The 15,317-nt window shown below is 38.3% G+C and overlaps 1 protein-coding gene across 1 annotated transcript in view; it reads left to right on the forward strand.

The window, feature by feature from the left end:
- The window catches only part of LOC107558373 (zinc finger protein GLI2-like), a 104,839-nt gene that overhangs the window by 46,543 nt on the left and 42,979 nt on the right, over positions 1–15,317 (forward strand). The window contains exon 4 of the mRNA XM_016242032.1: positions 10,284–10,389. Coding sequence (XP_016097518.1) covers positions 10,284–10,389 — 106 coding nt within the window. The remainder of the gene's footprint in view (positions 1–10,283; positions 10,390–15,317) is intronic.

Consider the following 15,317-nt stretch of genomic DNA (forward strand, 5'->3'; position numbering starts at 1 on the left):
TAACCCTCTGTCAGTATCGTCCTTTCGTCGTCCTTTCTTGTTTGTAAAATTTTTAAAATTAAGAAATAAATCATAAAAAAAAGAATATTAGGGCTGCACTGTTAATTAAAATAAAGCTGAAATTGCGATATGGTTGCAATTTAATTAAATAAATATATGCAATAAAAATCATCATCATTAATATTATTATTATTATATTAGGAATTATTACAGTAACATTTGTTAATAAATATATAATATTTATATAAGTATACTTATAATAAATATATAATAATTTATAAATAGTAATATTTATTTTTTATAATATAATATTTAATAATATTAATCATAATAAAAACCATTATTATTATTATTATTAGGAAATATTACAGCAGCATTTGTTAATAAATATATAATAATAAATAAAAATATTTTGTCTTTTATAATAAAAACATAATATTTATTATTATTAGTTTAATATGAGGAAATATTACAGTAAATTTGTTTATAAATACATCATATTTATAGTCATATATTTATTATAAATATATAATTATAAATAGTAATATTTGTTATTATTATTATTATTTATAAGACATATTGATATATAATTACCAATTACCATTACCAAAAATGTGCAATGGTACAAACAAGCACAGCTTTTTGCTTTTTTTATTTATTTTGTAAATAGCAATCTCAATTTTTTTTTTTTTTATTGAAATCTTTTTTTTTTTTCAAACCGCACAGCCCTAAACCTCATTTTCAGGGAAACCCATTCTTTGATAACTTCAACATTGGGGTTGTTTTCAGTGTTATTAGCCATATGAATTAATAACCGAAATAGCTAGCTTATCATTAGATCATCTTGGACCAGCAACAAACCAGCTACTATCTACTCAAACCAGTTTAAGTTGGTCCAGCTAGCTTGTTCCAAAACAAAACACATTATTTTCCACATACTGTACATTATTGTTTCTCCTCTATGCCCAGCCTTTCTGAAACGCGTCGATTTTTACAAAGCTCATCGGTCTGAAAAGCGAGGTGTGCTGTGATTGGCCAGCTATCCAGTGCGTTGTGATTGGCCGAATACCTCAAGCGTGTGACGGAAATGTTACGCCCCTCACCATACTGTGATGCCCTGTCCGGCCGGAGCGACGAGACAAAAACATTAAAACCCATTATAAACGAGACATTCGTTGCATCCAGTGGGGACATAATTACTGATTATAATGATTTTTACTGTCTTTTTACACGCTGCGTTGCATCGCGCTGCGTAAACATAAAACCATGTCTGCATTTGTGATCGGAGAAATGACAAACAACAAGCGCTACTCTACACTGCCCAATACTCACGTTTGAATCATCAGTGGCAAATTCTTTAAATATGAAAACATACTTACAGGCTGTGAGTCAGAAGCACCAGACTGTCCTTGCAAAGTTGAAACTGCCCCATTTTATAGAAACAGACACCGACATTGTAGGCTACTCTTCCAGGAAACAGTCCTCCATAAAATGTGCTGCACACATCTGAATATTTGTGTTGAAGTGTTCTGGAACAGTGTTGTAAATACAACTTAACCACTGATTTCTAGTCGTGTCCTCTTTTGGAAGACCAAACAAAGTAGTTTCACTTTCACAACGAAGCACACAGCGTCTTCACGACATGGCGACAACAACAATACTACAGCGAGAATAAAAGTTACGCCTTCTTTCTTTGCGTGAACATTTGGGCGGCGTTATGCAAATCTTCCCACATAGTGAGGTAGACATGTGGGGGCGTGTTAGAACGAGCCGTTTTAGGAGGGCGTGGTTAACTCTTAACTTTTATAAAGAATATCTCTTTGGATTTGAGACTTTAGTCTTTGCAACTTTACAGATCTTCTTTATGCACCAAGAGCTTGTAACACTCCAAAGAGAAAGGAAACATTGAAATCGCATCATATGATCCCTTTAAGACGGATTTTCCAGCAGGAGCTCGAACCGCAGCTGTCAATCACAGTCCGTTCCTCCTGTGATAGCAGATAGAGGATGGTGTCTGGGAAGCGTCCCGTCCCGCGCTGTCCTGTCCGCTCTGGTGCTTCTGAGTGCTGATCGTCCCGGCCTCGCAGATGCTCTATTTTAGTTGTGATCCTCAAGAGTCAGAGCGAGTGTCGGAGAGCGTGAAGCAGGACGTGACGAGGCTATTCTGCGCTTGTAAAGCCATCGGTCAGAGACACAAGGACACGGATGCTGATGCTTGTCTTGACCTCTCGCTGTTACACAACACCAAACATCCTGCTAAACTCAACATTAAATAAAACTTAAATGAAAGGTGCTGTTTCATGTTGACTTTACAGTGTTTTTTATGAAAAAAATGGCCAGTTAGCAAACAATAATTGTTTATTCTGATAATGCTTATTTGAATGACATCCGTGTTATTTTAGTATAATTGAGATACTATACAATACTTTTTATTAATATTTAGATTTTTTTTATTTTAATATTTTGTTTTCTATTTTAATTGTTTAGGTTTAAGTAATTTTTAAGTATTGCTGAGTGTTTTTGTCATTTTTATTAGCTTTAGTTTTTTTATGTCTATATAGTTGTTTTTATATAATTTTTTATTTCATATTTAGTTTTAATTATTTTAGGACATCAAGTTATACTAAATGAAAATAAGAAATTTATAAGAAAGTTTACTAAAACAAAATCAATTTAATGTTTTTATTTTATTTCAGTTGAAGTTTATTTTATTTCAAGAAACCAATTTCTGTATGGTTTTATTTTTTGTTAACTATAATAACTCTGGTTGACGATAAGCGTATTAGGGCTGCATATTAATCAAAATAAAACTGAAATTGCGATATGGCTGTGATTAAATGAAATATATGTGCTGCATGTTTCAGACACAGCCTTAAAAAATTTATTTAAAATTATAATAAAAAAATTAATTTATCGTTAAAAAATCGTATTATTTTAAAGTTGCCATATATAATAATAATTATTATTATATTAATTATAATAATCATAATATTAAATTATTATATGATATTATGAAATATTGCAATACTAATATAATATTTTTAATATTAATAGTAGTATATGAATAGTAATATTTTGTTTCATGTTTTATAATAATAATAATAATAATAGTAATTATTATTATTATTATTATTAGAAATATATTATTATTATTATTATTTTAATGTCATGTTGATATATAATGACACATCTTTTGGCCAAATTATTTTTTCCCCAGAATCATATAGCCATTTTTTGATAATAAGGTTAACTTTTTGTTGTTGTTGTTGTTTTATTTAATATTATAAATAATATTACATGTTATATGACACCAAACATCCTGCTTTAAAGTCGGCATGAAATAAAACATAATTTTTTTATTATATGACGCAAGTAAAAGTTATGGAGGTAAGGAATGGAGTTTCATATTGACTTTAAGTGAAGTAAAGCACTGGTTGAGAGTCTAGTTACCCGTGACCCCGCAAAACACAATGGATGGTTTCAGGTACGATTGTGCTCTTTTTCTAAATGAGCCGCGTCCTTGTTTAATTTACAGATGCGCTCGAGGAGTAATTCGTGCCTTCAGCTGCACTGGGCCAGCTGTTATCCCACTCGCCCCCTTGGAGGGGTTTCGCCGGGCTAATATGAATGTAAGAAAGCGCGCACGCTGATGCCGCCCACAGAAACGCCACTTTAATGCATCGGATTTTAATTATCACCCTTATTCATTTGCATCAGCGCTTCTGCTCTCTCCGTCTCTCCGACAGGGCTCTTTTTATCATAGCACCAGTCTTAAAGATAATAAACTTCAGCTTTAGGGTAATTACTTAATCTGGACAAACCTGTGTGTTAAGCAGCACTATTACGAGCAGAGGTGATAAATCAGGGGCTTGAGGTGGCGGGCCGATCACGACGGCCTATAATCAGTCTTACAGACTCTTGTGGTCTTAAGTACCTAGATTACACAAACAGCATGCTAACAACACACATCTCGCGCTCTGTTTGTCCTTCTGTTTTACCTCCAGCATGCTGGGCTTACTAGAAGTGGAATTAAAATGAATTGATATTCTAAGAATATGGATGAGGGTGGATGGATGGATAGAACAACAGATAGATGGATTGATGGATAGAATGACAGATAGATAGATGGATGGATGGATGGATGGAATGACAGATAGATAGAACAATGGATGGACGAATAGAATGACAGATGGATGGATGGATGGATGGTTGAATAGAATGACAGATAGAATGACGGAGGGATGTATGGAAGGATGGATGGATGAATAGAATGATGGAGGGATGTATGGAAGGATGGATGGATGAATAGAATGACAGATGGTTGGATGGATGTACAAATATAAGGATGGATGAATAGATTGGCAGATGCATGGATGGATGAATAAATATAATGACGGAGGGATGGATGGATGAATAGAATGATGGAGGGATGGATGGATGGATGAATAGAATGACAGATGCATGGATGTATAAATATAACGATGGATGGATGGATGGATGGATGGATGGATGGATGGATGGATAAATATATAACGATGGACGGATGGATGGATGGATGGATGGATAAATATAACGATGGATGGATGGATGGATGTATAAATATAATGATGGACGGATGGATGGATAAATATAACGATGGATGGATGGATGGATGGATGGATGTATAAATATAATGATGGATGTATGGATAGAATGACAGATAAAACGACAGATGGACGGATGGATGGATGGAAGGATGAATTAACTCATGAATTAAAAAGGAACCTAATTCTTCAATTCTGAATTTTTCATAACCCTGAGTTTTAGACATACCAGAATGCACTGGGTCTGCTAGTGTATAGTGGTTGGCATGGCGATGTTTGGTTAGGCCTGAGGCCAGCTTATTCTACAGGAATTTCCTGTCTAATTTCCCCTCCTGATTCTGTGAGTAATGCCCAAAGCTTTTTAATTGCGCTGCAAAGACCCCGGCCACTCAAAGGGCCATTATTGTTGCTGAGTACTTCCTGTATAATGAAACCATTTACCCCTTTAGATCCTGGGATTAGGGTACAACAATGATGAGAGGGGTTGTGTTTGTTTGGCCCGAATATTTAAAGCCGAATGACATTAGAAAGAACCGTTTAGAGTTAAGGGGGACCACGTTTATCTGATCGAGAGCCTTCTGAGGTTATTCTTAAAAATACAGGGTCTTTATTGGCATTGATGGTTCCATCAAGAACCTTTAACATCCGTGGAACCTTTCCATTCTACAAAAGGTTCTTTACAGTGGAAAAATGTTATTAAAATGTTCTTCACACTAAGAAAAAATGGTTCTTTTGAGAACTGCTTACTGGAAGGTTTTTTGGGAAACCAGAAATGGTTCTTCTACACTCTTAAGATTGAAGGTTCTTTGTTGGCTTTTATGGTTCCATCAAGAACCTTTAATATCCATGAAACTTTTCCATTCCACAAAAGGTTCTTTATAGAAAAAAAACAACAGTACACCCAAAAATAAAAATAGCTGTCATTTACTCACCCTCATGCTATTTCAAACCTCCATGAGTTTCCATCTTCTGTTAAACACAAAAGAAGATATGTTGAAGAATGTTGGAAACCACTCAGTTGTTGGTAGCCATTGACTTCCATAGTATTATTTTTCCTATTATGGAAGTCAGTGGCTACCATCAACTGTCTGTTTTCCAATGTTCCTCAAAATATCTTCTTTTGTGTTCAGCAGAAGAGAGAAATTCATCTTCACACTAAGAACTATTCACTGAAAGGTTCTTTGAGGAACCTCAAACATGAAGCTCCATCGCTTCATGTTTGAACGATAAAGATCCCAGTGAGAAGCGGCCAGGTTAACAAGTGCATGAAAAAGTCATCTGCTCTGGAGCAGCACGTAGCCCGACACTGAAAAATGTGGCACCCCTCTGCGCCGTTCCCCCAGATGTGAAAACAAATGTTATCACCTAAAGACTAATAGATGCGAGGGGCTTCACGGAAACTCTGCAGCCGCGCCGCAGCCCTGGGGGATAGAGCTCAGAGAAGCTGGTAAACGCGCCTCTTGAACTCTCCAGAGCGATCCCCTTTTGTTCTTCCCGTTGCGGAGGAACAATGGAGCTGTCGGCATGATCGAATAATCCTGCCCGCTCCTCCGGTGACGGGGGCCCGGACGTCAGCGGCCCCCGAGCCTCTACAGAGGGGGAAGAACGGGTCGCGAACGGGGTGGGTGTTTGTGCTGACATGAAAAATGCGACGGCTGGAAATAACAGTGGTAATGTGGATAATTGAGGGCGGGCACAGATGAATGAGGCTGCGGGGTAACGTGTCGTTTTAATGACAGGGACCGAGGTGGGTTTGCGTTCGCTGCCGTCTGATTTCGGTCGGGAGTGTTTACGGAGCCACAAACGTTTGGGTTTAAATTGTGTATTTTTCATGCTTCCAATTACCCTAGTTTGTGTCTTTCCCCTGTTTTATTTTTGCTTCTCCTCCTCCGCCAACGTCGTGATTAAAGCGCAAAGTCGGCCTCAACCGGACCGGCATGATTAGGATTCATTCTGTGGTCCGTGACTTCAGCGCGGGAGAATTCCTGCAGCGGCTCTGTCATGTTTTCTGACCCACTTCAGTCCTTCTCTTTGTCCTCGACCTCTCTTCCCATCGGCCCCTGCAATAATTCACCCGCTGCATTAGTAATGGCGCATTAACTGCGGCCGGGCGCTGAATGCAACCTCCTTGCACCGTTTACAGGCCATCTCTTGAAAAGCGCCAGGCTGAGTTTCTCTACTATCTAAAGGTCAGACTGGAGCTTTGTGCTCCAGTTGCGTGTTTTAGACTTCTGTTGTGATTTCAACAGCTGTGTGGCATTACTGTTATGTATGTCAGGTGTGTTTTTATGGTGTTTTTCATTAATTAAAGGCAACCCGAGGCATTTTCCATGACAAATACTATAAAGGGAGCACATGACTCCGGCTAGTCACGCAGCTGATTTGATCGCGCTATAAACATGCCAAATACGCAGACTGTACAAGTAAAGATCGCTTATTGTCACGTCTGACGACTGAATTTAAGTACAAGCACTTAGATCTCAGCGTTTCAATGTCTCCTTTGGTAAATTTGTGATTTAGCAGGCAAATTTGAAGATAAACAGAACAAAGCAGGCTGAGTTTAATCAAACAGACTAATCCAGATGGCAATGTAAAGTGGTAGATCACCTGAAAATTAAAACTCTGTAATCACCTTCATGTCATTTTTTCTTTGGTAGGACACAAAATGAGACGTCTAGCAGAATGCTCACGCTGGTAAAAAAGATAAAAGACAAAAAATAAAAAGTCCTCATTTACTCACCCTTGTGTTGTTCCAAAACTCTTATGAGTTTCAAAAGAAGATATTTTTAGTAATGCTGGTAACCAGACAGTTGCTGGTAGCCATTGACTTCCACAGTATTCTTTTCCCTACTATGGACGTCAATGGCTACCATCAACTGTCTTTTGTTACCAACATTCCTCAAAATATCTTTCATGCTCAACAGAAAAGAGAAATTCATACAGGTTTGGAAAAATAATGGTAAGTAAAATGACAAAAAATTACATTTTTGGGTGAACTACCCCTTTAAGTGCCAAAACGAATGAAAAACTAGATAAAAGTATCATAAAAGTGGAATAAATTGTTAGTTTTTTTTAATGAGGATTTTGTTGTTATTGACTGAAAAATCTTCCCCTCCGACGACATTCTGCAAAACATCTCCGTTGTGTTCTGTTGAAGGTTTGGAACGACATCAAGGTGAATAAATTACCTCAATTTAGTTTTTTCGGTGCGCTATCCCTTTAAGTTTTACATTATGTAAATGTGAGGTGAAAAAGAGAGACAGCAGCGGGTCATTTCCTGTCCTTTGGGACGGTCTTGTCTGCCATTTTTGAAGGGTATGAACAAATTGACAGAGAAGCAGAGAGAGCGAAAGTGTGAGAGACTGCTGAATCACACTGCTTCTGTTGAGTGTATGAATCCTCTGGAGGAGCTGCTGAGAACCCCAGGTGTGGATAATGACCCGTGACCCCTGACCTTCACGGGTCACCCCTCACCCTCCCACTGCTGCCGCCCTAAAGAATGTTAATACAGTCCAGAGATCAGCTGATTCACTTACCCTCCTCTCATTCCTGCTAAGTCAAGCATTACTAGTACTAGTGCTCTAAGTTAGTGTTGGTTTGCACATAGAAACACCAGTCAACAGATTACATGATGAAAACTGTATTTAGTAACATAATCTAGGTTACTCGTTGTATTCTGACTACTTTTTAGATTACTTTTTATCTAACTTGTTTTAAACTTACCATTAACCGTACCATATTGATATAAAAAAGGAAAGAGAAAGAAAATATATTTTATATCAACATCAATAAATGCATTAAATCCTACCTGTGTTTAGTATCTTGCATAATTATTTGTTTCATACATGGTCTAATTGCTTGAGAGGTGCTTTTTTCACCTCTCAAGCATGGTTTGCAGATTTATTTAGATGACATTTACGTAACTATTGTATATTGTGAATATAGTCAAAGCTAAATGGTATTAGGGAGAATCAATTAATTATGGATTACTGCCATTGTGTGAATAACATGTAATCATGTAATCCATAATCTGATTTAGATTTTTGGAATCTGATTATGTAATCCAAGTCAAACCTTTATACAGTACAGATCATGTCGAGCTTTACAGTGTCAGACAGGAAAATAGTTTGTCAATAATGCAAGAGGACAGTCAGTTCATTGATGATTCAGTGATCTCACAATCCAGTTCAGCTCTCTTCTAGTATAGATTACATGTAATCAGTTACTATCCAGCTCTGTTATGCCATGTCCACACATACACAGGTATTTTTATAAACAAGTTTTTCCTTCTTCCATTTAAAAAAAAAACTGTCCACTTGAAAACGCAAAAGCATGCTATGAAGCACTGTCAAGAGCATGCCAAGCCAACAGGTGGCGATATAATCTCAACCGTAAAGCCATGTTGGCCAATCAGAAGCCTGAAAAAGTTTCCAGTAGGCGGAGATAACAGCGCATGCTCCGACGTCACAAGCCAAAATCTCCGGTTTCGCTGTCTACACGATAACACTGCAACCAGAGTTTTTTAAAATGTTCACCCTGGCAGGCGTTTTCAAAAATGTTCGGTTTTAGTGACTTGGTGCTGCGTTTGCGCGTGTTCGAACGGCCAAACCACGTAGAAAAAGCTGCGGTTTTGAAAATACCCACATTTGTGTGGACAGGGCCTTAGCAACCACATGGCAACACCTTGGCAACAACCCATTGACCAGCTAGTTTTTGCACTGGCCACTTATTTTTCTTTTCTTTTTTTTATAGAAAATGCGAAAACTGCGGGAAAAAAACAGGAAAGCTTTTAAATCTGCTTTGATTTCGACCCGTTTGTTTTTTTATCAGTGTATTTTCGCAGGATATTAAAAGACTGAAGGAGCTCCAGGAGTGAAAGACTAATTAGAAAGGAAAGCTAGTTAAGACTTTACCATTGCAAACCGCTCTTTGCATATGGCGAAGAAACCGTCAACTGTGGTTTCCCGTTATCATAACTGCTAATGAAGCCCTGTTGGCCTTAAACGGGACGTCCCGAGCCAACGGAGGGTTTATTACAGTAAAGTGCTGATTCAGATTCTCTTCGGGCTCAAATAAAACGATCCAGCCAAAGGAGTTATGATGAAAAGAAACACCAGCCAACATATACGGCAGACTGTAAAACACTGAGGCAACGGGCAACAGCTTTTAGTCAAAAAAACTCTCTCATTAGTGAGTGGGTTGATTTCAAAGGCCTGACCTCCTCTGATTTCACGTCGCCCTGGCACCTTCATTTTGAACTCGTTTCGGAGCCAGTAAAGTGTCAGGGACGTGGTCGGATCAGTGTCGGTTCAGTAGGGAGATGCTCCAGTTGGAGGCAACGATGCCGGGCCGAGGAATATTCTCTCCCTGCGCTGTCAGCCCTAGTTTGCGTCCCGGATGGTTTTTTTCCTTCACAACGTCCATCATCTGTACGAGTTCAAAGAGCGTCTAGCTGCAGGTCTTTGTCAAAAGCCCAGTTGGATATCTTTTATGTAGGGGATGTAGGATTTCTTAGGATACTTTGATTATTTATTTATTCCTCCACTCTTGTGTGATAGTGCCAATATTTTACACGAAACTGCTCAGTGCGCTCTGAAATTCATGTTACTTTATTGTAGCGCTGTTGCCTTTGAAATTTCTTTTTTGAAAGTCTTGGCTTTTTCTCAACTCTCTCTCTCTCTCTCTGTTTCTCTTTTGCAGGCCCTCATCACATCTTCCCGACTTTCCATTCTCCGATCCCCATCGACGTGCGTCACCACGAGGGGAGATACCACTACGAGCCCCATGCACTCCACGCTCTACACGGGTGAGCCTGCAGGCCTGTTCGTCTCTGGCTCTGGTTCTCAGCGTTTGTGAATATAAATAATCTCTGCGCTCGCAAATAAACCGTCTGCTTTGTTTATCCCCGCGGTCAGAATGCACGCAGACATGCAACATTCAAATGCAGTGTAATCAGGTGATCCCGAAATGACCGGCGCATGCTTTTGATGCTTCATAAAAAGCATACGACTGAAATGGATGTTCAGATTCAAAGCGAAAACTGAGCTACGTCATTCGGTTCTTGGTTTAACCGTTTAGAAAACTTATAAACCCTTGCCTTGTTTCCATGCCAGACACAAAACTCAAGGCCGGATAAATCTCAAATCCAGGAAGGAGATTAGTGCGGTTCACTGGATGAAACATCTGGAGAGGAGAATATAAACTTTTCTTCTCTCAACTTCGTCTCATTTCATTATTTCATTTAACATTTTACCTTTAAGGCATCGACCGATACTCTTCCCAGAGCAACTTACTTAGTTCTTGTGTGGGACTGTCATGTCAGATGTTTGGTGTGTACTTTGGTGTTTATGCAGTTTTATTGCTCACAGATTGCTTTTTCATATCTCAGGACTTTTTGTGAAAGTTTTCAGCTTTAAGTAACAATTTTGTCGTAGATGTTTCTCCTTAAATTCCATACTGAGACAACCGTTCACATAAATTGTGTATAAACCTACAAAATTAGCATGTGGACAGTAGCATAGATCATTTGATCTTGATGAGAAATTATTGAGTTCATATTGAGACTTTGGTGTCTTTAAAAAGCTGAGCACATTGCGGAGATCGCTGATGAAACTCTAGATGAGACACATTTGAGAGAACAGAGGAGAAGTGTGAGATTCTGAAAGCTTCATTGAGTTTTTGGTTTTCTTTTATTTAGGTATCAATTTGGTCTCAGATGCTTCTCCTCAAATTCCATAATGAGACAATGTCATGTAAATTATGTGCACAATCCTATAAAATTAGAAAAAACATGTTGATAGAACCGTGGGAGAATTTGATGAGAAATGTTTGAGCTCATATTGAGATCTCTGACTTATGAACAGACTTTGGTACAAAACGCAGTGTTCATTTGAGAATCTGATGAGAAACGATTGAGTTCATATTGAGATCTCTGACTTATGAACAGACGTTGGTACAAAACGCAGTGCTCATTTGAGAATCTGATGAGAAACGATTGAGTTCATATTGAGATCTCTGAATTATGAACAGACTTGGTACAAAATGCAGTGCTCATTTGAGAATCTGATGAGAAACGATTGAGTTCATATTGAGATCTCTGACTTATGAACAGACTTTGGTATAAAACGCAGTGCTCATTTGAGAATCTGATGAGAAACGATTGAGTGCATATTGAGATCTCTGACTTATGAACAGACTTTGGTATAAAACGCAGTGCTCATTTGAGAATCTGATGAGAAACGATTGAGTGCATATTGAGATCTCTGACTTATGAACAGACTTTGGTATAAAACGCAGTGCTCATTTGAGAATCTGATGAGAAACGATTGAGTTCATATTGAGATCTCTGACTTATGAATAGACTTTGATACAAAACGCAGTGTTCATTTGAGAATCTGATGAGAAACGATTGAGTTCATATTGAGATCTCTGACTTATGAACAGACTTTGGTACAAAACGCAGTGCTCATTTGAGAATCTGATGAGAAACGATTGCATTCATATTGAGATCTCTGACTTATAAACAGACTTTGGTACAAAACTCAGTGCTCATTTGAGAATCTGATGAGAAATTATTGAGTTCATATTGAGATCTCTGACTTATGAACAGACTTTGGTATAAAACGCAGTGCTCATTTGAGAATCTGATGAGAAACGATTGAGTTCATAATGAGATCTCTGACTTATGAACAGACTTTGGTATAAAACGCAGTGCTCATTTGAGAATCTGATGAGAAACGATTGAGTTCATAATGAGATCTCTGACTTATGAACAGACTTTGGTATAAAACGCAGTGCTCATTTGAGAATCTGATGAGAAACGATTGAGTTCATAATGAGATCTCTGACTTATGAACAGACTTTGGTATAAAACGCAGTGCTCATTTGAGAATCTGATGAGAAACGATTGAGTTCATAATGAGATCTCTGACTTATGAACAGACTTTGGTATAAAACGCAGTGCTCATTTGAGAATCTGATGAGAAACGATTGAGTTCATAATGAGATCTCTGACTTATGAACAGACTTTGGTATAAAACGCAGTGCTCATTTGAGAATCTGATGAGAAACGATTGAGTTCATACTGAGATCTCTGACTTTTGATAGCAGACTTTGATGGAAAAAGCCGAGCACATTGGTGAGATCTCTTCTGAAACTCCAGAGGAGACACCTGTGAGAATAAGGCAACGTCGGCATTTGGTTTCATTGCTGTCTAGGAGAAACAATTGAGATATTTCAGAGATTTTTTTCTTTCCTAAGGGTTTAGTCGTGTCTCCCCAAACAAAGATCTTCCTTAGCCGTCCAGCCCGACGGTCTTCGGTTCTCTCAGCATCCTCTGGTTCAGGTGTGTGAGCCGCGCCAGTAATGTAGGTTAACCTCCAGACCTTCAGAGCTTCACGTGTCCCGCATGAATTCTCCAGCAGATCAACAGCAGTGGCGGTATTGTAGAAACAGAACATAAAGTGGGCCGCACTAGTTTTTGAAGTTACACTTTGTTGTTTTTCCTTCAATACAACACCACAGAGCTTTTTTTCCCCTCCTTGTCTTTTTTGAAACGGGGTCTGGAGGCTCGAAGGAAGGTTTATCTTAAAAGAGCAGAATAAATCAATAGAATTCTGGAAGTAGCGTTGTTACATTTAAATTCACAGATTTTGATGGTGATACATTCGGTCGGCCCGCTAGCAGCTAGCCTATTCATCACGCATAGAGCCGCGTTGGGGGGAGACTAGCTGTCTCAACACTCGCTCGCCTTGATTAATGTGATTTGATCTTGACAGTGGACCCCTAATTCATCAAGACCTTGATCTAGCTGTCATTTCCTCTGCCTGAGCCAAATTCATCTAATTACAGGGACATTGTGCAGCAAATTAAGCGCGGTGTCGCCCGTGGCAAGCCGGGACACTTTGTTACAGTCACAGGGCGGCATGTCAAGGGTCTCCGAGCTGATTGTCTAACATGACATCTCCATACAGTTCGTTTTATCATTGTTTGCATATAAAATAATGAGGGCGCTGGTTATTTTGTCAGAGCTGTCAGCCGAGCGGCCGTAGGAAGCTTCCCCTATGGATATCTTGCTTTCGTTATTCATTTTTTTCCCTCCGTTTGACAAAGCAAGCAGGAGAAAAGGTAGCTTTTTTTCCCGGAGCTGGCTGAAATGACAACGGACGGTGCGATTCATCTGCGTAGCGGACAGGAGCACCGTGGGAATTCTCCCAGGCGGAGGGAAGGGAGCGCCGGTGACGAACCTCCCACTTGTCAGCGTCGCTTCTCGTCCAAGAGAGTGTCAGAAAGCTTCCAGCGAGACGACAGGACACTTCCACTGCTCCGATGCTGCGGGAAAAAGTGTCTTTGGTTCAAGGGAATACTTTGCATCTGTGGTTTAGTCCAATAGTCCTTAAGTTTGTAAAAACAAGAAACATGTTTACAGTAATGCACTTACAATGGAAAGTGTACAGCACCGCGTAAAAGCTTTTAAATGCTGTTGAAACTCAGAAATGTATGAGTTTATTCCGTTTTACAAAAACTGAGAGACAAATTTAAGCTATTTTCTGTGGTAATCGACTGAAAGCTTGAAGACAAAGTTGTACTGTGATTTATATCTTAATAATGTGGTAAATGTAATGGTAATTAATAATAATAATATATTTTTAGAATATTGTTGTTGTTGTTTTTTGTAATTGACTGAAAGCTTGCTGACTTAAAGTTGGACTATAATTTATATATTAATAATATGGTGAATGTACCATATAATATTATTAATAATAATAGTTTTTTTTAATATTGTTTTCTTTTTTTATCAGCTCAAAGCGAGTAGACCTGAAGTTGGACTATAATTTATATTAATATTATAATATATATTATAATTGCATTAATTACAGTAGAATTATAATTGTAAAATATATTGAATAAATAAAATATAGTTATAGTGTTATATATATATATAATTACTATTTTAAATATATATTTTATTATGTAATATATTATTAACAATATATTTTATAAAATATATTATATATAATATAAAAATATATTATATTATTTTAAAAAATAATAGAGAGAGAGACTGATTCTTTAAACAAAATTCAAAGTTTTAAGACATGTAGTTGCAAATAAACAAGATATCCTTGAGCACAGCTGTATATTCAGTATATACAGCTGTAATTATGTCTGATTTCTGATTTTCTCATCTCTGAACATCACAAATGGTGGTTGATTGGTTCAGGTGTCAGTCAGATGGTGTGAGACTGAAATCATGCGTCAGATTTTCACCACGGAGGTGTGATGTGAAACATCAGTCATCTAGAGCAGTGTTAGTATGTAGGTCGGTGTCCTGCGCTTGTGTTTGTATGTGAGGAAGTATGGAAGTATTGTTTGCTCTGTGAGAGTTTGGAGACTGTCCGTGTGTGTGTGTGTGTGTGTGTGTGTGTGATTACTACACTAGTGTGTGTGTGTGTGCTATGGCGCTCTGGCAGAAATGTGATTTATCTAAATCAGAGTATCAGCCCCCAGGTAGAGACGAGGTCCTGTCATAGAGCAATTCATCACCGGCACCGCACACACACACACACTCACACTCACACGCACTCACACACACACACACTCACACACACCCACACACACACACACACCCCCACCCCCACACACCCCCTAACACACTCTCACACACACACTCTCTCTCTCACACACACACACACACACACACACTCTCTCACACACACACACACACACACACTC

This window comes from Sinocyclocheilus grahami, unplaced genomic scaffold (assembly GCF_001515645.1).
Source record: "Sinocyclocheilus grahami isolate Dianchi unplaced genomic scaffold, SAMN03320097.WGS_v1.1 scaffold643.1, whole genome shotgun sequence".
Lineage (NCBI taxonomy): Eukaryota > Metazoa > Chordata > Actinopteri > Cypriniformes > Cyprinidae > Sinocyclocheilus > Sinocyclocheilus grahami.